This window comes from Lissotriton vulgaris, unplaced genomic scaffold (genome assembly GCF_964263255.1).
Source record: "Lissotriton vulgaris unplaced genomic scaffold, aLisVul1.2 SCAFFOLD_251, whole genome shotgun sequence".
Lineage (NCBI taxonomy): Eukaryota > Metazoa > Chordata > Amphibia > Caudata > Salamandridae > Lissotriton > Lissotriton vulgaris.
Window position 1 is genome coordinate 60,380 of NW_028250285.1, and position 21,777 is coordinate 82,156.

Genomic DNA, 21,777 nt, shown 5'->3' on the forward strand with positions numbered 1-21,777 from the left:
GCACAGCTACACTGTGCACACATATGCAAGCCACCTGCACGGAAATAGCTTCACACGGCTGCACACTCTGTGGTGCCTTGTGCTACACAGAATGAACCTGCAATCTATCATACAGAGACAGTAAGTCCTGCTGCCAAAAGGCAGCTCAAAAATGCTGGACAGTTTGAGGACTTCTGCACACGTGGCCGAAACTTGATGCATGCAGTGTTCTGAGTTAGGCAGAGATCAAGGGCACACCAAACTCATCAGTCACTAGTCTGTCTGCAAAGTTGTGGGTTCTTATATTTATGTTTCCCTTGCCTTCATTGCTTGATTTTGCTCGTGAGAAAGTGTCACTCATAGTCGTTGAATGTCACTCATATTTACACTAAAATTATGAAAATGTCACACATAAGCAATCTGAAACCTTGGCAGCTATGACACCTGCCTCACATGAACTCTACGCGATCTGCAGCTTGGTTGACTTTTTGAACTGCTGACTATAATCTCGGCTATTCATTCCCTAACAGGATAGAATAGGCGAGACCTAAAAAAGTTCAGTTTTGCAGCGTTAACCCCGACTTAAGCGAAAGAGCCTCACTATCTCAGCTTCGGGTGGGGGAAGCGTACCATTCGAGAGGGTTTAAAGAGGGCGTCGCGTGGACTCTTGCTGAAACCGCCGAGCAGGCATTGTTTCTGTAGCCGTAGGATCAAAGTTAAAAGTGTAGTTTTATTTCGCATTAATGGTTATGAAATACAGTTAGACCACTTTGAACCACCCCTACATTTTCCATAGCAACAAGAATGGACGGTCCCAAACAATTCCCGACGAAGGGCTATACCAGTTCCTAGGTGCACAGGGGGGTGGGAAGACTATTTGACATACTTTCCACTGTAGCCATAACATAGTTATGAGCACGTAAAAGGGAAAAATACGTGTTAATACCAAAAAACAGGCGACGTGACACGTTCCACTAAACGTGTGGCACATAATCCACGTTGCATTTAGCGTCCGCCTTTTTTTCTTACCCCACGCCCCAGTGCACCGTTCCCGGAAGAGCTCCAAATTCAAGAACGGGCGAAACCACCCACGTGCTAAAAATGGGGGGAACGACTGTCTGGAGTTTTATTCTTATCCTGCTAAAGAACCGTCAGGCAGTAAGGCTGGTTTGTATATAAGTTTATAGGTGTGACATTTGGCGCTGTTTTAGAGGGTTGCGTTTGACACATAGATAACCCAGCCCTTGGAACCCCGCGTTGTACACCGTAGTGGACTAATCCATTCATTTCAGAGTCAGCTGCTGGCTGCCAGCGGTTCACAACTGGACTGACCCTGTCAAAAGAGATGCCAGTGTAGTAGTGCAGTCGCCGTGCTATGTGTTCTGTCGTGGGTAGTGGTGTGTACCCTGCCAATTGCACCTTTTGAATGCAAGCGAGAACCACCCTCTCCCTCGTAACGTGTTTCTGTTGCAATTACTCATTTACCTCTTACTAATTTTCTGTACCATCTTTCAAAAGCTAAGCTGTTTTTGTTTTGTTTAAGAGACTCTTCTTTCATGGACCTCAAGAGGGATATTTTGGATCACCGCAGGTATACCACCTTTAGTTTCCTTTAAGAATCACCGCGGAGCTCTTCTTTAAGGGTCAGCTCATGGTTTCTTTTTACGGATCACGAAGTACCACACTGTTGTTTAATATTTAGCATCGCATCCAGTTTGTTTATCACCTGTTCTTCTGCCTTTTTCGGAAACTACATTTTGTCCTTGCATGTTTATAAGGAAGGAAAATACATCAGAACTGTGTTGAGCTAGCGAGCTTTCGTACAAATATTGTACTGCACCGCCGTGTGAGGACAGCGTGACCCTTCTCCTGGTTTAACTTTTATCACTTCATCACTGTGGTTGCTTGACCAGTTCAGAGACAGGACCATGGCGGACTGGTTGCTCCTGAGCCTCATTGCTGGACTGATGGCCCTCTTGCTGCTCACCATCTTTGGTGTAGCTGTGTATTCTGGACTACTGACTGAAGTGGTGGTTGGGGCTGGCACCCCACCTATCCGCAGCATCACCGTGGCCTATAAATTCCGCGTGGGACCCTACGACGAGAGCGGCAACCTGTTCACGGAGAGCTGCAGCGTTGCCCCCAAACTGCCATCAATAGGTATCTACTATGACAATGTTCTCCAGGTACGTGGCAGTGGACAGTGTGTGCATGAGACCTAAACTTGGTTGGTGGAGGAAAGAGTCATTAATGAAAATTGTTTATTTTAGTTATACTGTAGATCTATCAGAAGCGTCATATGTTGAAAAAGTTTACATGAAAGAATTGTACAGGGCGGCTTGGGGCACACAAACTATATGGTGAAATATTATATAATGCTGATACATAGCTCAAAACAAGGCATTGAAAAGGCTGGCCGTCAAAATCAGGTAGATGTTTTGATTCACATGTATGAAGGGTAGCCAGGCTGGGTAAGGGACAGCATTTTTTTGCTAGGTATTGGGGATTGTGGCATTTTGCCACCAGCAGATACGTTTTTAAAATGCTCTTAAATTCTGAGGGTGTAGAAGTGGCATGGTTGAGAGTGGGGGAAAGCATTTCAGTGGGGTGGGCCTAGAAGTTCGATGGATTGGAATGGAATCCTGATGTGCTGGTTGGTGATTGCTTGAAAGTAAAGAAATTGATATTGGCAAAGCATACCTTTCATATTGGGACATGGCTGGTGAGAAGTTTGGAAATATGTGCAGACTACAGTGTTGTGGGTGACCTTAAATACCATTATTTTCATTTCATTTGTTTTCATTTTCATAATAAGTAGCTAAATACCATAATAACTCCGCTATGGGAAGAAGACTATGTAAGTAGTGAAATATCCAAACTAATGACTTTAACAAGGCAGTTAAAAGTGCATTATGTCAGCACCACCTGTTAAAATGGACTATTTTGCTCAAATCTAGCATATTGCGAAGACACTTTTATATCTGGAAAGGGTGGTGATTATGGGTTCTTATGGCAAGGCAAGGAAGGAGAAGATATCAGTCCTTAAGAGAGTAAGCATTAAGAAACGAAGTGTTATTTATGGTGGAATTGCCATTGCACAGTCAGAGAGTTTATATTGAAAGAGCAGTGAAGTAGAGAACAGAGAAAATACCCATGATGATGGTATTAGGAACTAAAGAAGGAGATGTTTTTGTGAAGAGTAGCCCGTCCCGACGTTGTCCGGGTATGAATTGCTGCCGGCCAGTAGTATATCGTTTTGATAGCATTTCTTATCTGTGACAGGCCTGTGAAACCCTCCGATTCACAGTGCACTGCTGATGCACTTAAGAGTGCGCGTTCAGTAGTGTGTGAACTCGAGTTTCCCTACTTTATTTTTCCTTGAATATTATATAGCTCGAACTCGACAACATGGCATGAGCACAATTTACATTACAGAAGAACACATTCATTTGTGGTAGGCACGGGGAGACAAAGCGATTTGCCTGGAATCACAGGATGTTGAGCTGATGCCGAGATTCGAGCGTAGCTCCCCAGCTCTAAAGTTCGCAATTCTAGAACTTGTGGCGGGAGGTGTGTTTAAAAGTGTATGTCGGTGCTGGCCATCAATGAGAGAGACCTGTGCATTTTTCAAATGGGTGATGAAAAAATATGAGTATGTTGCTGGAGATGTGGGCCGCCGTGCCACCAATGTACTTACCGGGGGAGGGTAAACGCCCATTATTCCGCAACTTTCTTTCCGCATACCATCACTTTGCATACTTTAATTACGAAAGTACCATGACTCCGCAATGCCATTATAACGCATGGCATTACATTTTATATGCTTTTACCATGCATACATTTACAACGAAATTCGTTGTAAATGCATGAATGGTAAAAGCATGTTTTTTAAAAAAATGTTTGGATGAGGTAAGTATGGGTATAGTGGTATATGTTTTGGGGTACTGAGGTATATGTTTTGGGGTGTTTGGGTATTTTAAGGGTTCAGATATAGTTTTGAGTTATGGGGTACAGGGGTCGTTTTAGGGTTTAGGAATAGGTATGGGTTTTGGGGTACAGGGGTTTTTTAGGGTTCAGGGCTAGGTTTGGGTTTTGGGGTACAGGGGTATTTTAAGGGTTCAGGGCTAGGTTTGGGTTTTGAGGTACAGGGGTATTTTTAGGGTTCAGGGCTAGGTTTGGGGGTACAGGGGTATTTTAGGGTTCAGGGGTAGGTTTGGGTTTTGAGGTACAGGGGTATTTATAGGGTTCAGGGCTAGGTTTGGGTTTTGGGGTTCAGGGGTATTTGTTGGGTTTAGGGATAGGTTTGGGTTTTGGGGTACAGGGTATATTTATAGGGTTAAGATGGGTTAGTATTTGAGGGTGTTGGGGTATTTTAAGGAGTAAGGGTGGGTTATGATTATGGGGTGCAGTGGTATTTAAAGGGAGTTGGGTGGAATTCGTTTTTAGGGTGTAAAGGGGAGCGCGGGGCAAGCACCCCCGGAGCTGGAATGTACAGAACCTGGAAAGAAAAAACAATGAAATATTGGGCACAACTCTAGCTTTTTTTTTCTGTTATCCCGCGCCTGCACATGCCCACTCCCCCAGCACACGATGTGGGACATGGAATGAAGGGCGGAACGTACCACACGCCCCCAACGTTTGTCACTCCCCCAGCACACGCCCACAGCACAACGCAGACACGCCCACAAGGGACTACTTTGCTGGCACGGTTCTTTTACCTTTTAAATGTATATGGTGGGCGTCTGCATAGCCTATGTCCTTCTGCTGCAACTGCCCTTTCCAACGCTGTATTGGGTGTTGTGATTGGTGCTGTGGTTCCTGAGATTACCCGCCTCAAAGGTTTGGGCTCTCTCTTTATTATATTAGTATAGATATATATACCCCACCCCAAGGAGGCGATCCTTGGGGGACACTACCAGGCAGTAGCCTGGTTGTGAATTATTAGAAGAGCACAATTATAGGGCGAACAAATGGTTACTGAGGTAGCAGTCAAGTGTCTTGACAGTGGTGCTTACAGTAGCTATGCCATTTCAATGAGTACCATTTAGTTGGATAGCAATAAACAATATATCTGCCAGTAACTGCTAGAAACCCCCTGAAGTAAACACAAACTCTATACATATGCTTATTTTATTTTAAAATTGAAAGCAAACATCTCCCCGTGTGTTGAATTATTATTCCTTTTATTCTAATTTAACATAGTTTGGAAGCTTACGTAACCCGTCAAGTATGGCTGAGTTAGGACACTTTTTGCTGTTATTTGCATTTACTCAGACTTGACAATTCCCACAATTATGTAACCCGTCACTATATACAGCTTCTTTTTTAGTATGTAGTTTTGGTGGGAAAACTGGGGGATGAGAAAGTGAGCAAAGAAACTTACATTACTACTGATGACTATTGTAAAGGGCCACCATACTTCACCAACACAACTGACAGGTTCCACAAATGTTGGCACATGCTGATCATGGATATAATAGCACACAAATTGAACGATGAAGCACCAGCACTTTCAACTAAAGGGAGCTGCTGTTGCTACTTTTTATTATTATTTTATATATAGTCGTGTATTGGCAACTTTGAGGAAAAAAGTGTTGTCTTGAAGTTTCAAGAATAGGTTGGCCGGCATTTTGTGACAAACTGAATTTCCATAACCCTGTCTGCCTTCCGAGTGACCCAGCCGGCTTTCTTTCTTCCCAATTTTCCTGCTATAAATTTTTCTCTAGCGAGAAAGAGGCAAGCAGTGGGCGATTGAGTGAGAGGCAGGTCAGAATACTTTTGGAAGGTTAGAGCAGTATTTTAAAAATAACTTCCATTTGGTACTCCTACCAGGATATAAGGATCATTTACACTGACAAGATAATTTGATTGGCAAAGTCTAGAAAAAGGTCAACTGAGTGTAAAGTCTAGATCTGACCAGAATGTTACCAATTTTAATGACAAAAAATACACTTAACTTTTTTATCTTCCGAATTATCTCTTCAGCCTGGTGAATTTCTCTGTAAAATAAGTGTAAAAAGTGTAATAACTTTTCTATGTCAGAGCAGAGGCCTATTGTTACGCCACAGAAGTGTGTAGAGGGATGTGCAGCAGGAAGTGACATGCAAAGAGAGGCAGGGGTATGTGGGATGCGATGTGGATAGTGACTTAGGGGCACATGCATCAATGAAAATTGCATTCGCAAAGGGTGCCAATCGCAAAATTCGGCCGTTTGCGTATGCAATTTCATTACTTGGGATGCATCACCATTTTTCTATTGTTCGCAATTTAAGAAATCGCAAAATTGCGATTTCTTAAATTGCGATTTCTTAAATTGCGATTGCATTTAAGGAATCTCAAATTGAGATTCCTTTAAATGCAATGCATGAAACTTTAAAAAATAGCGAATTCGCACTTAGGGGGAGCAAATTACCATGAGGTTGAACCTCATGGTAATTTGCGAAAACTTTGAAAAATGCACTTTTGTGCATTTTTCAATGTTTCATGTTGTGCACGCACATGCCCTTAGGGCATGTGTGTGCACAACATATGTGCACAGATTGATTTCAGGGGTGTAACAGGGTGTCTTTTAGACACCCCTGCACCCTTGAAATCGAATTCTCAATTTGCAAATTGCTAATCGCAAATTGAGAATGTCTTCCCATTCATTCCTATGGTCCTCTAGGCCCATAGGAATGAATGGGGAGCTATTCCTTAATTGCGATTCGCAATTTGAGAGTCGCAATTAAGGAATTTTAAGAAATCCGAATTTATTTAGCAATTTCTTCATGCATAGCCATTTGCGATTCCTTATTAGCGATTCCTTATTTTTCTTTAATAAGGTATCGCAAATGGCCATCTTGATGCATGTAGGCCTTAGCACCCTACTGAGGTTGGGGGTTACCTACTGACATCCAGTCCCGTTATTGTCTTCAAATTGACAAAATTTCTGCATACCAAGGCAGTAATGAACCACTTGTTGAAATCTTTGAGGTTGGTTTATATTCTACATTAATAATTTGTCAAAAAACTCCAAGTGTGTTATGGAAGTCCGAAGTCCCTTGAGTTTGTTCTCTCTGGCTTAGTTAAACGTCTCCAACTCCTTTAACCATGATGCCCTGTCCGACATGGATATGGCATCAGGCTGCAGGGATTTATTTTTTCTTTCCTGTACTCCTTTCTCCAAATCTTGGATAACTTCACTGATCCAAACTGTACCATCGGGAACACTTGAGTCATCCTGACATCTTGTGGGCTTCCTAATATTAATGTGTGAAAGTCCAGGTATGTGTGGGTCTTGCAGCTGTTGACTGGAGGTGTTGTTCGAAGGATCTCAAAGTGTGATCTAGTCTTCCAGATCCTTGTGGACTTGAATGGTTGTATGTGGGTGATGAAGTTTGAAGCGGCTGCATGGGTGTCTACCACGGTGTGGGTGCAGCCTTGTAGAGCATGCTTGTGGCTGAGGCTGCTCATGGCTGTGTGCAGTGATGACAAGTGAGCTATATGGGTAGGTGAATCACTTGCATAAGGATCAAAGATGTGCTCCAGTTGTGGTGCAGAGAGCGGTTTGTGTAATTAAGGTAGTGAGGGTACATTTAGTGGTGTAACACAAAATGATGGGGTCCCTCTGCAGAATGTGTAGAGGGGACCATCAGCCAGATTCATCATAGTCCCGTTTTGCGAGTCCTTAATAGTGATTGTTGGACCTGGCCCTTTGGGCAGGTTCACCCCGAGACTTTTTGCTTTTTCCTAGCCTGCTTCTGGAACCTGGTGGTGGTGATTTTAGGCCTCTGCGCACTTTTTCACTGTGGTACAGTGTAAAGGGCTTGAGCTCTCTGTGTATGTGTGGTGAGTGACCTGCCCTCCCATAGGAATGAATGGGGAATATGTATGCCCATGGTAGTTCCTGATGTGTGGGGAGTGCAGGGGCGAGTTTGGTATGAGAGAACTCGTGAGATTGAATGCTGCTCAATGGTATATGCGGCATGATTGTGTCTAGTCTAGTAGTGCCACTTTTAGAAGTTGGCATATTTGTGTAATTTGTGTCTGGCGTGTGATTGGCTGGTGAGCCTGGTCCAGGAGTGCCTGGGCCTGCTTGTGGATTGACTGTCTGGTTTGAGGGTGACAGGGGCTGAAGAGACCAGGAGGTTGTCTGAGTCAGCCCATGGATGAAAGGCAGCATCTGCTGCCAGGGAAGTGGGAAGAGATGGCACCTGATAGTATAGGGCTGTGCCTGCCTGACCACAATGCTGGTTTCACCCCCCGCTGGGCGACGGTCACCTCTGTCCCTGATACTGACAGGACTTCCCTATAACCAGTTCTAGCTGGTTCTCATACTGCCTACACAAAGACTTCAAAGACTTTTCTGTGTAGAAGAAGGGGCTGTGTCCCCTTCCAAAATGTTCTTGTTTCTGACTTGAATCTACCAGGGGCGGGCGCTGCCCAGCCCCTGGATGCCTGGAGGACTTCTGGGGGACCCCTCTGCCTTGCCTGGGCTGATGGGGGGACTTTGCTTTGCCCTGGATACTTGATGGACCTGGAAGCCTTGTCCTGTGATGTCCTGCATTCCTGGGAGGACCTTGTGGCTGGACTTTTTGCTTCTATAGTGCCTGGGAGCGCTTAATTTTTGCCCTAGCGCCTAGGAGCGCTTTATCTTTCCCCTGTAGCGCTTGGGAGCGCTGTGATCGCCCCTCTAGCGCTGGGAGCGCTTTGGTTGCTGGGGCCGGTGCCCACCCGGCCTCTTTGGTATGCTGTGGCTGCGTGGTTGCCGCTATTTTATTATTTAATTCGAGGGAGCCCACCCCTCAGCATTTACGGAGTAAAAAGCACCGCCGCCGGCCCGGAGAGCTCGAAGGAGGCGCTGCGCCCGCCTCCCTACTGAGGGCCGCGCTGCCATTGGCGGCCCTCAAAACCGGAAGTCAGGCGGGCCCGGCCGTGACGAAGGCGGGGCCTGCCATGAAGGGAAGTGCTGCGGGAAAACAGAGAAGAAGCATGGCGGCGGGTTCACAGGGCTCCCGTGAGCTGAGGGAGCCCTGCAGCGAGAAGAGGAGAAGCTGACCGGAAGGCCGCCAGCCGGAGGAAGAGGCAACTGGTTTCTCGCGGCCCGGGGCTCCGGTGAGTCATGGAGAAGCCCCGGGGCCGCCACGGAGTGGAGAGGACGTAGCGCGAGTGGTGCGGGGCTCCCATGTGTTGGAGGGAGCCCCGGGAGGAGGCGTGCAGCCGGTCGTCTTGCAGAGGGGGGCGGGAGGCGCCATGCCGTGCCTGCCCCTCCGCCCTGCTCGCTGTAGATGTCCGCCGCCAAGAGAGAGAGACCGGAGATGCCTGCCTGCCCGCCCCGCCTGCCAGAATGAAGAGGCCGGCTAGAGCGATACCGCGGGGTTCACAGGCGGAGGGGAAAACCCGCAGAAGAAGTGCGGTTGCCCGGAGGAGCCCCATCCAGGAGGACAGCCCGGTGAGTAGAAGGGCTGGGGGGCTCCGTGGGGCTACGGTAGGTGCCGTTCCAGGCACAGTGACGGTAAAGAGCGGCTCCACTTGGCAGCGGGCCGCTCCAGCAGGGGCATGATGATTTTAGGAGCTGGTGAGCTCTGCCATGGCAGGGATATATTCAGGGCGGCCCCAGATGGCAGTGGGCCGGCCCAACGTTCTGTCAATGGTCCCTGAGGCCCGTGTCCCCCCCCACCCCCCCAGTTGTTTTGAGAGCCACGGAGGCTCTAGGGGGGGCAGTGGGCATTGTCAGGCCATGAGAGAGTCAGAGCCTGTGTGGCTCCATCAGTAGGTGCAGTTGATGCCTAAGGGTCAGTGAGGACCCTGTCACAGTTTGAAGTTCACAGCTGCCCAGCAATTAGTGGGCAGCTGCACCGTTTAGGTCTTGGGATTTCACAGGTGCCCAGCAAGTAGTGGACACCTGCCATGTTTAGGTTTTTACTTTGGACTGGCGTTGCATGGCAGCGCGCCCTGACATTTGGACACAGGGCGTCTGAGCCCCAACAAGGCCAGTTGGCCTAGGGACTGCCACAGAGGGTGGCTATGTAAGTTTTGCGCAATTGTATGGTTATTGCACCTCTGAATGTGTTTTCTTGCATCATGTGTTATTCCTGCACCTCTGAATGTTTTTAGGCATCATGTGATTTTTGCGCTATTGTATGGTTCTGGCACCTCTGAATGTTTTTAGGCATCATGTGTTTTCCTTTTCCCTGCGCTGCACCTCTGAATGTTTTAGGCATCATGTGTCTTCTTGCGCTGCACCCCTGAATGTATTTTATTGCATCATGTGCTTTGTTCTGAACACCGCTGAATGTGTAGGTTTATTCATCATGTGTTTCCCTTTATTACTCCTCTGAATGTGTTTCATGCATCATGGGTAATGTGTTCTTTCCTAGACCCCTAAACGCTGTGTGATACTTAGGTGGTTGTCCTTACACCTCTGAATGTTTTAGGCATCATGTGTTTTCCTTTATTACTCCTCTGAATGTGTTTCATGCATCATGGGTAATGTGTTCTGGTTTATACCCCTAAATGTATTTTATTCTTAGGTGGTTGTTCTTTTTAGTACAGGTGGTCCTAGTGAGGTCCTGGTACCTGTTCCCAGTAGTTACTGGATGTATTTTATAACTGTTATCTTGTGCTATACTTATTCTAAGTTCTAAAAGTGTTATTTCTGATTCTGACAGTGGCCCATGTGGCCCTGTCCTGTACATAATCCCTTGTGAATATCGCCCGTGCCAGTTGGCACCATGTATATTGTGTGATCCTATCTGATGTGTTTTTACAATACAAAAGTTATTTTATAATAACCTTGTGTGGAGTTCCTTTTGTGGTGTGCCTAGTATGTTGTTGCTGTTGTGTGCTGGCGCAAATGCTTTACACATTGCCTCCGAGTTTAGCCTTACTGCTTGTGCCAAGCTACCAAGGGGGTGAGCAGGGGTTATCTTGGCGTGTGACTTCCTTGCCCTGACTAGAATGGTGGTTTCTGCCTGGCTTTGGCGTCAGCCTTAGCCTACCAGAAATAGCCAGTTCTAACAGCGATTATTAGGGAAATCGCTATTAAGGATTTGCAAAACGGGATTCATGTAGGAATCCCTAAATAAATTGCGATTCCTACACATTCCTTATTTGTGATTAGCAAATTGCTAATCGCAAATAAGGATGCGATTTCAAGGGTGCCAGGGGTGTCTAAAGGACACCCTGTAGCACCTCTGAAATGTAATCTACATTGGTGTTGCGCACACACGTCCAAAGGATATGTGTGTGTGTAACATGCAACTTAGAAAAATGCATTTAAAGGCATTTTTCTAAGTTTTCGCTATTTACCACGAGGTTTGACCTCGCGGTAAATAGCGTCCCAAAATTGCGATTTCGCCATTTTAAAATGGTTCATGAATTGCATTTAAGTAATCTCAAATGGAGATTCCTTAAATGCAATTCCTCGCAAATGTGCAAATTCTTTATTAGCGAATTTTGCATTTGGGATGATGAATCCCAAATGCAAAAATTGCACTCGCAAAGGGCCAGATTCTCAGAATCTGGCCCTTTGCGAGCGCAACTAAGCTTGATGAATCTGGCCGCATGAGTCTTCAATATCTCACACATATTTATTGGCCTTTGGCTGAATGGGCCCCTCCCAAAGGAGAGTAGGCCCGTTTAATGTTGAGGAACCCCTGCACTTCAGGGGCTTGGGGCATTATGCCCCATGATATATACATATTACCTACACGTTCAGTGGTTGTCTAGTTTCTTCCTTCCTGTGTTGTTAGGTCTCGCCTAATCAGCGTGCAAGCGCTGCTTAGGAGTGACCTCTTGGAATCGGTCTGCACTTTTTGGATAACTCTTGCATGTACTGCACTGTTTCCAATGAGCGCTGGTGCATGTCCGGCATCCACCTTGCCGGAGCGAGCAGCTTCGCCATCTGTTTCCTATTATCGAACCCGCTAAATAAAAACAGATGGCCTGCGCGCCACTGCACGCTCCTCCAAGGTGGATGCCAGCACAAGCACGAGTGAGCACAAAAGAGCTGCTTGCATTTGCCTGCTCTCCCAATGCAGCTGCATTCCTCGCTTTCATTTTGCCGCCACAGGCTTTTCAAGTCTTCACAAGTCAAATAAAAGCAAGCCAAGTCATCAACAAGGCAAATCAGCGGTTATCTGATGAGGCTATGCGCAGGTGAGGTTCTCTCCGGTGAGGTGAAGGCAGAGGGCCACTTTCTACAGTGGGAGAGTGAGTAACTTTGGTTTCATGAGGGAAAAATGCAATTACATCCCAAGCCCATGCTGCCCCACCTCTTCGCATTACCACATCCACAATCCCAGCTATAACTTGGATGAGCCGTGTGTTTTACAGGTGAAACCAATTTGGGAACATTCCCTCTTCTTCCCTCGCCCCTGCCTATCATCTATGCAGATTATCTCAAGGCAAAGTACAAAAAAAAATTGCCTTCCCGGGGCATCTGTTTGCCATTCCCCCTCCCTCCCAAACACACTTCTCGCAGTTTATTACTACAGTATGGGGGTGGGGGTGGGGGGGGGGGGCACAGCGCAGCTGAATGGGGAAAGCTGTGCAGGCTGTGCACCCACAAAATTGAAATAGAAAGGCAGAACGTGAGGTCGTGCAAGGTGGGATCAACACTAGGCAGCGGCCTGTTGATCGGCAATGCCGGCATTGGGCACGGCTGGCGGGAGCTCCACGAAACCCTTCTGGACCTGCATTCCTTCATTTATACACACAAAGAACTGTCTTTAGGCACTTCCGAATAATAGTTGGTTTTTATACACAGCGCATGAAGCCGGGTCTCAGCTTCTTCTTTGGCGCTCCTAACTTTTCTGAAAAGGACGTGAAACTTGGCAGAAATTAAGTGATATGCACGGACTCACTCAACGAGAAATCCGGATTGCAAAAATTTACTTCAGTTTCCCTGTTTTAAAGTTTCGTCAGACACCAGGAGACATACATGCCTTACAAGTTTGTTTTGTTCGACACTCATAGGTACAGACTACATTCCTACAGGGTGCTAAAAGGGCCGGTCATTATTTTTGAGGGGTGACACGGTAGCTCTCGATATAAAGCGTATTGCAAGCCACACGGCTGCTTCAAGGCACTATGGCACACAAGATGCGGTGATCGGGCAGGCAGACCCCGTGTAGGCACAGTAGTGAGGCGCCCTTCTGAGGCTGGGCCTCCAATCACATGCTATTAGGGGGTCCTGGCAGCGTGCAGTGATCCAAGGGGACTCTGAAATCCGATAGATGGATATGACCAGGCACACACATGGTGCTTATTATTGCAAAAACATCTCACACGTGATATACCTTTATGAAGGCCTGGTGAGGTTTGCTGGGCGTCAAACCTGCTTCCCTGAAGTTACACTATTCTTCCAATAGGTGCATTAACCATCTGAGCCGTCTTCTCTGTTGACACTCTTTGGAGACCCTGTGCACACTTGGAGCCCCAATGCCCATCCTTGCTCACTCGCTGTGCCCCTCCAGGTCAACTGGGGACCACTAAGTATAGGTGATGGAGTGCCAGAGGCTGACCCGCCGCAGCTTACACACTACTATGGGCGCCTCGTCTTCTGCCCCAAACCCAAGAGCAGCGCATCACCGCAATGAGTGCAGCACCAGTCAACCCCTGCTAACAACCAGACCAGCAATTCACAGACTACAGTGTGACTTGATTAATGCATGTTGTTACTTCACAAGACTTGTGTCAAAATCACAGAGATGAAAGTCCAAGTTGGCCCTGCAGGAAGGTCTGGCCTACGGGGTTTACCCAGATCTCTGCCACGACCCACTAGCCTATCATTCCAGCTCTTCTTGTAGGCATTCTAGGCATCGCCCACACCAGGGGCTCTTTTCAGCGCAGAGTCCCAAACCTAGGTACAGTTTAAACGACTGTCAACGTGAACCCAAAGACTGCCACGGGGGCTGGAAACCCGCTGCATGTTTACTATCAGGAATCGCCGAAAGAGTACTCCTGCACCCAACCCTCCCCCCCCCAAAATCACAGAAGAATTCCGAGATCAACTCAGTCTCACTTCAACTTAGGCACAGTTTCACCCATCACCTCCCGAAGCATCCGAATGACTTCAATGGAGTCGCATTCCATGGGGCAGCCTCACCCATACTATACCACTCTGAAACAGAGACGGCAATGGAGGCTCACTCCATACTACAGTATCATTCATTATCACTTTGCATGCTACCGTCTCACCCGTAACCCCGAACAATTCAAAGGGGTTAAATCGAGTCTAGCTCCATAGTACAGTCTCACCCCTAACTACTCGCCATGGTGCAGGCACCCTTAGCCACTATGAAGAAATCAAAGTTCAACCGGGTCTCGCTCTGTGGTACCATTTCACCCATAACTAGTCTCCGTGGTACACTCTAGGAAGAATTCAATGGAGTTCCCTTGAGTCTCGTGCTATAGGGCAGTCTCACCCATAACTACTCTCGGTGGTAGACTCTCGCCCTTTGTCATTATGACGAATTATAGAACTTCGTTCGAGCCTCACCACATGGTAAGGTCTCACTCATAACCAACGTGCAGAATCCAAGGGGCGTCACTGGGGTACCCATCCAGAATACGGTCTCACGCTTAAGCACCGCATGGCTCTTCTAAAGGGTCTCCGCACAAGCACCTAGGGCTCGCATCAGAAACCGTACCTATTTAAAAAGTCTCCCCAATAAGCCGTGCAAGGCATCCCTGCCATGAGCGTGGTCTCCATCCAAGGAGTACTGTGACGCCCACGAACAGCCTTAACCGCCCAATACTTGCAAGTGAGTCGCAAACCTCACAGTCTTCCCTTTCTCACCCCACGCCCCCAACCTTCTGCAGCTGCCCCCCGTTCTCAGGCTTGCCATGTACAGCCCAGGGTCATAATTACCTTAAAATGTCCACACCTTTTCATTTCCTCTGCAGACACCACCAAAAGCGCAAAAGAGGGTCCCAAAATCAAATAAAACGAAGCCAGCACATCGCATGGGGTTCATGTACAAAAGAGCCATTCACAGGCAGCAGGAACAACGTCAACATCCTTGAAAAGTTAGCACAAAAATACGGGGTGAGTGCGTGTGGAAAGAAATCTGCTTTTCAAACTCATGGTCTGCAGAACGACCCCTTCCAAAACAAGCATTGGCATAGCCAATAAGTCTCACTATTGGGACCTTATAAGTATTTAGTTATGCAGCACAATATCCTTGGTGCAACATCAACTGTTGCATGGCTAAACACTTATAAGGTCCCAAAGGAGAGACTTATTGGCTATGCCAATGCGTGTTGCAATGGGGGCTGGCAAGAGGAGAGCTGGATCTTCTATTTCCAACAGTCTGTGGCACCCTTACTGTTATAGTTGCTTTGCGTGGTTCAGGTGATTGGACACAGCCATATTTTCTGAGGGCTATTTTGCGGGGAAGATTTATTCATTGTATAGTTCTGTTAGGGCCTTTAGCGGTTTTGATGGCATATCACCTAGAAACTGAAGGCCTTGTGGTTATAAGTGTGACCAGATTCCTAATACAGCGTTATGCTTCATAATATAGGTTAGTCTTTATATATTTATATTAAACGTTTAGGTGGGTGTGACAGGAAAATGTTTTTTCCCAAAGAATAAAATGCTTAATTAAGCAATGGATCGAATCCTGTTTCATAATTCACAGTTGTGTGCATTAGTTAGTAAAAGGAGCAGAAAAAGGAATGTGTACTTTGTGTGTTTTATTTTACTCTTAAAATGCACGCTATGTTTGCAGGAGTAGGGCGTTTGCAGTTGCAATTTGTCACTTTAATGTAAGGGCCCACATAATTAGATGGAGTGGTCTTTTGTGTACCTAGTAGAGGGGCGGGGAGGAATCCCGTTGTGTGCATGTGGTAAGTAAGCATTGGACCAAGCACTGGAGGCCAGGCCAGAGGCGTGAATGCGCCACATCCGCTTCAAATGCGCCAATAGATTCCTTTAAACTTTTCTGTTCGTCCCATCCCTTCTCTGTTTAGGCCCTGATTACCAGTCAGGCGAAGAGAAATTACCTCATCGAATTTTGCTCTTGCTGATTCCAAGTGGGTCGGTTTTTCCTCACTCGTTTTTCCAGGTGTGGGATGATAAGAACCGATTGAACATGCTGAGATTTCACATGGTAACATCGCATGATGCTTTGTCGGCAGGAGCCAGGCATCATTCTCTGCTTCTTTCTATTGTGACTGGGGTCATTCCAGCCAGGGTTGTCTCTACAGAATTATAGGACCCCGGGCACAGCAGTGCCTTGGGCACTGCCTACACAACCACTCACAGGAATAAAAATGTTTAACAGAAAATTAGTGTTAAATTCTGGTCTATGTGGGGCCCCTATGCTCTTGTGGCCCCCAGGCAACTGCCCAGCGTGCTCATTCGTTAAGACGGCACTAGGTCATACACCCTTCTGCCTACATAGACCAACCACTTCCCTACCCTAGTTTCTCCCACTGACTTTCTTCACCTGCCCACCTAGAGGTCCTTGCTAAGAACAGGTGACAAATGTATGTGTTAAACCCTACAGTACTGGGAATTCAGTGTCATTTTACGACCTGAAAATGAGTCCAACGTGGTAGTTTTCTATTCCATGGGGTTAAGCTTGTAACTGCATGATACCAGGGTATCTTCACCACTCAGTAACCGTGAAATCGCACGTGATTTTACACAGCCCCAAGTACCATGTAACTCTAAAGAAAGGGCTTTGTCTACATTTTCTGCAGCAAGACAGACTCGATCTTTGTCAAGTGCTTACTGCAGAGTGCATGTGATGTAACCTTTCCCTTCTCAGCAGGGCCATCATGGCTGGCACTCCTGGGATCTCAGGCTGGAGAGAAGAGCTCCAGGCCAGCCCAGGGCACACAGACAGGGTGGAAGATGAAGGGCGGCGTTGGGTACAATTTCACTTTTAATGGTGTGCTAAGTAGTGTGTCCATAAAAGATGTATATCAACATAACACACAATATTCGATCTGAATAATTAAAATACGTTGATGCATTTTCAGCTTTTCTTTCCAAAATCGACTTTACTGACAAGCCAGTTTACTTGATGAGTAAGAAAGTATTTGCTCAGTATGTGATAACAAATTGTAGGTGGGGGATAATATGCACCAAAGGTGATTTTTCTTTAAAATATATATATATATATATATATATATATATATATATATATATATATATAAAATAAATGGAATCCTAGGAGTGACGCATAAACAGCTTCCTTAAGCATGTTTTTATCTTAACAAACTAGCATTATTTCCCTACCAAAGAACTTTATCAACAAGATTCACAATTGAAACTGTCGTGTTGGGATGATATTTGCTCCTGAAAATGTAGAGACTCTTTTTTTGGAGAAGCATTGAATTGCCATTGTGGAACAGTCACGTGTTTTATTTAATCTGAATAATAAAAATAGGTATTTGCAAATACAACAGAAATAGCAGATTCACACTTTCTAGCTTTCTTCTGAAATACTTGTACGGATATAAAAAATGTTAAAGAATCTGGGGTGCTTTTGATGATTCCTTGGCAGCAGGTCGGGTTTTCTTGGGATTATTTGAGAAGCAGTTTGATTTAGGTATAAAGTTAAAGTCTGTGGAACGAGGAACGAGGAGATCTAGATTCCAACCCCATCAGTTTCTCCACGTTATCAAATTGTTTGATCCTGGGTTAAACGTTTTTTCCTGTGGCTGTTTTTTGCTCGTGTACTAACTAACTTTTTTAGAAGTGTTTACAGGCAATTTAGTTTGTGGTGTGCAGTATTAAGGAATATCTATTCATTCATAATGACCCTTCTGATACTTACACAAAATTCTGTGGCTCGTAAGAACTGATTTTGATCTGTGCTGAATGTTTAAATAGCTCCAGGACACCTTTTGAGGTATTTTTGCGCTTTGGAAATTGTATAAGACAATATACACGTTCCCTTTCACTACTTTATTGCATTTTAAACAAATTTTCTTTGTCGTAAAGGGTCAAAAAATGCCCTTTGCACCTGTGGAAATGAGTACCATTGCAGGTTGCTTCCTTTATTCTTAATGCTCTCAAAAAGGATCATACTGGTCCCACACAGCAGGTGTCCACTTCTAGAAGAAGTTGTGGGGCCTTTGTTGGGTGATGTCAAGCCATCCTGCTTTTAAAGCAGTCGCCTAGCCTGTAGCCCGCTAGTGAAATGTTTGGGTGGCAGAATGGGCAGTCTGTCACTGTATATCCAACTCTAGTTGCTCCCTGGTGGGAGGAGAAATCAGTTTTGTTTCCGGAGGCCTCGAGAATTTCATAGAATATTATTGTTGGGCAAAGTCCCAGATTCTGTCATGTGTATTGATTGTATTGCATAATTTGTTTTCTTTAATCAAAGGGACTGGGTTCCTTAAATAACACTGGGTAATGTGTATTGATTATATTGCATAATTTGTTTTCTTTGATCAAAGGGACTGTATTCCTTAAATAACAGTGAGTAATCGACTTGTGAGCAGGCAGATTGAAGGAATATTTTCTAATCTCCACATTAATTGGAATCTGTCATTTAAAACAAAAAAAATGTACTTAAATTATGGAAAGTACCCCATAGGTTTGACGTAGTTCCCCTCAGTTATTGGCTTTGATACTACTACCATGTGTACAGTAACACGAGCATTGCATGCAATCTATAGGGCTGGCTATCACGTAAGCACTGCCCTTAATTTTATTATCCTGGTGTTGTGGTGTTAATTTCATCCACCTCTGATGGTTGATAAATTGACCAGGCCCGCTTGCTTTCGAACCAGTGCCTACACGTTCTGAACACAGATTTCCTGATATTTGGCTTTGCTGGCGTCTGTTTGTTTTTAGATCAGCTCGAGCCCCTCTCGTTTGCATCGTTATTGTGTGTTGTAATTGCCACTGGCTCAGCGCCGTAGGAGGTGCTACCTGTATGTCTGCTTGTCTGTCTCTGTGTGGTGTCAGCACTGTTTGCACAACAAATGCCTCGGACAGTCAAGAGATCAGTGCTAGGAGGCTTCCCGTTTCAGCTGTCAGAAAGTGGAGCGAACCAAAATGTCCTGGTTAAAGTGGCCTCACTTGGAAGCAGCTTACAGTGCCATGCCTGTTGTTTACTGAACATTACCTTTAGGCACGTGCATTGGGGTGCTGGTGACGTAGTTCCCCGGATATATAGTCTCTGTCACTTTGGGGGAGATGATGAGGAATGGTGGCAGGGTTTTACAGGCGCTGCTTTTGTCAATTGTCCCATGGCGAGTGGATTGTGGGTAGTAAAAGTTACGGTTAGCACTGGCCGCCATGGTGGCGAAGCGTAATATAGCGAGCTGCTGGGGAGCGGTCTCTCCGCCGAGAGAGGCTTACTAGAAAACAGATCTGGATTGGTGCTGGCGAGCAGAACGTTCAATATATATGAGTAGAGGGTGCTCACTCAAATTTGGAAAAGGTATGGGGAGATTGGCAAGCATACCGGGGTCTGTAAGTAGGGACACCAGATACAGAGAGGAGAAATTAATATAACTTTATTACGATGATTCAGTCAAGTGATGTTTGATTTGACCATTGTACTTGTGGCTTGCTGATTGATGATATACTGTGTGAGGTGTCCTTTAGGTAATGTTAACTGGGCATTGAAATAAAAAGAAGTCTTAAAAAAGATTGTGGGTGGTGACTCTGTTCCCCAAACCCTCCTCTTTTTGGCACAGTCCCTTTGAGAGATACAATTGGATTATGGTGGAGCGGTCCGCGAACGTAGTCAATGCTGTAACCTTTCTTTTGGGACAGATTGCATTCCATTTCTTTCCATCTGTATAGCGCTTTCTTTCCACTTGCAAGGCCCAAATCACATTTTCATGGTATAGTAATCGATTACTCTGTTTGTTGTGCATGGTTGGAGGTTGGTAGGGTGTGTGTTTGGAAAGAGTTTTTATTGGCGTGTGTAAAGCTTGGGGATTTTGCTCCATTCACGTTGCAGTGAACCTTTAGCTGTTTTTATGCATGGCCTGTAGAAAAGTATGAAGGAAGTTATATGCATTTTGCATGAACTTACCATATCTAGCTTACCAATGAAGGCGGTTAATGACGTTCATTCGAGTGCAGAAAACGAGCAACGTAAGTATAACCACAGACACAACAGTGGAGGGCCTATCGAGCACCACCAAACAAACGGTGTTGATGCAACCCTCTCTCTTCCCAGTTGAAGGTCTGTGGAGTCCACACAACGCACTGAGATTCAAGTTATTATAATCACAGCACCCTCAGTTGAGAATCCATGGTGTGCCACCCAGAACTGATGGAGTACGCTCCACATAGGTCAGTAGAGCATCCACTAGGTCGACTCAGAAGCAATGGAGGCTCGAGCTTCCTTGTAAGTAGGCAAGCGGGGAGGAGATGCCATTCTGCCCCTACTTTCTGCTGGATGTTTTCTGGATGTGTTCATGTGTGCAGGGTGTCCTACTTACTAAATACTGCAGCCATGCAAAATAAAAGGAAAATTGCTTTATTGGGTATTCATTTTGTCAGGCCATCTTTCATTTATTGTAAATCTAGGATAATTCTGTTACTTGAAGGCTAAGTGTTTTGTAAAAATGCTTCAGCCACGGCATGGGATTTCTTAACAGGGGAGTACTCCGTTTCTCAATTACAGTAGTTGCCCCTGAAAATATTCTGAAACAAGATATGGGAAGGAGATGTAGTACGGCCAGATGGGAACAGGCAACATTTGTGAGACATGAAGGGAATTCAAGGCACTCGTAAGGGAGCACAAGTTGTAGATTTGAAACTATTGAGGTTAGTCCTTGATAGATACTGAGGCTCAAACAAGAGAGAAAACACAAATGATTTTTAACCTTTGACTACAGGAATGCAAAAAAACTGAAGACAGACTGGAAAAAAGGCTCAGAACGAAGACAGACCTTATCTGATAGATAGAAGTCCACTAGGCTGTCAAAGTTATACCGAGAAAGAGGACATGATGCGCATATGGAGACCAGCTTTCACCCGCGGACAATCTCAGAGGACACTCCAGCATAATGCACATATAGAAACACCAGGTCCCAGCAAAGTGGTCTCAGAAAGAGGCCACGCCAACATGATACTAATACAGAGGCCCCACCTACCACCAAAAGTGGGCTCAGAAAAAGGACACACCAACATATGCTCATCGAGAAACACCAGCTCTCAGCACAGAGTGGTCTCAGAGGAAGGACATGCCAGCATGATGCACATATGGAGATACACGCTTCCAGCAGCATGGTCTCAGAGAGACGATATGCCAGCGTGATGCCCATCCAGGGACACCAGCTGCCGGCATAGACTGGTCTCAGACGGAGGACATGCCAGCAGGGTGCACATACAGAGACACCAGTTTCCAGCGGAGAGTGGTGCCAGTAAGAGGACACACCAGCATGAGGCACGTACATAAGACACCAGCTGCCAGCAGAGAGTGGTGCCTGGAAGAGGACACACCAGCATTATACACATACAAAGAATCAAGCTGCCAGCAGAGAGTGGTGCCAGGAAGAGGACACGCCAGCCTGAGGCACATACGGAGAACCTAGCTGCCAGCAGAAAGTATTGCCAGGAAGAGGACACGCCAGCATGAGGCACATACATAAGACACCAACTGCCAGCAGAGAGTAGTGCCTGGAAGAGGACACACCAGTATGATGCTCAGACACCAGCTTTGGACAGAGAGTGATGTCAGAAAGAGAACACGACAGCATGGTGCAAATGTAGAGACATTAGTTCCTAGCACAGAGTAGCTTCAGAAAGAGGACACCTCCGCATTATGCACATACCAAAACTCCAGCTCCCAGCAATAAGACAGGACATGCATGCATAATGCATACACC

The 21,777-nt window shown here is 45.9% G+C and overlaps 1 protein-coding gene across 2 annotated transcripts in view; it reads left to right on the forward strand.

Moving 5' to 3' along the window:
• Window positions 1–1,263: 1,263 nt before the first annotated feature.
• LOC147663312 (testis-expressed protein 264-like) overlaps window positions 1,264–21,777 on the forward strand; it is a 732,805-nt gene continuing 712,291 nt past the window's right edge. The window contains exon 1 of one of the 2 annotated variants that reach the window (XM_086950537.1): window positions 1,264–2,165. In XM_086950537.1, the coding sequence (XP_086806663.1) occupies window positions 1,908–2,165 (258 nt within the window). In that variant the 5' untranslated portion in view covers window positions 1,264–1,907. The remainder of the gene's footprint in view (window positions 2,166–21,777) is intronic. The other variant, XM_086950536.1, reaches the window with a different exon arrangement.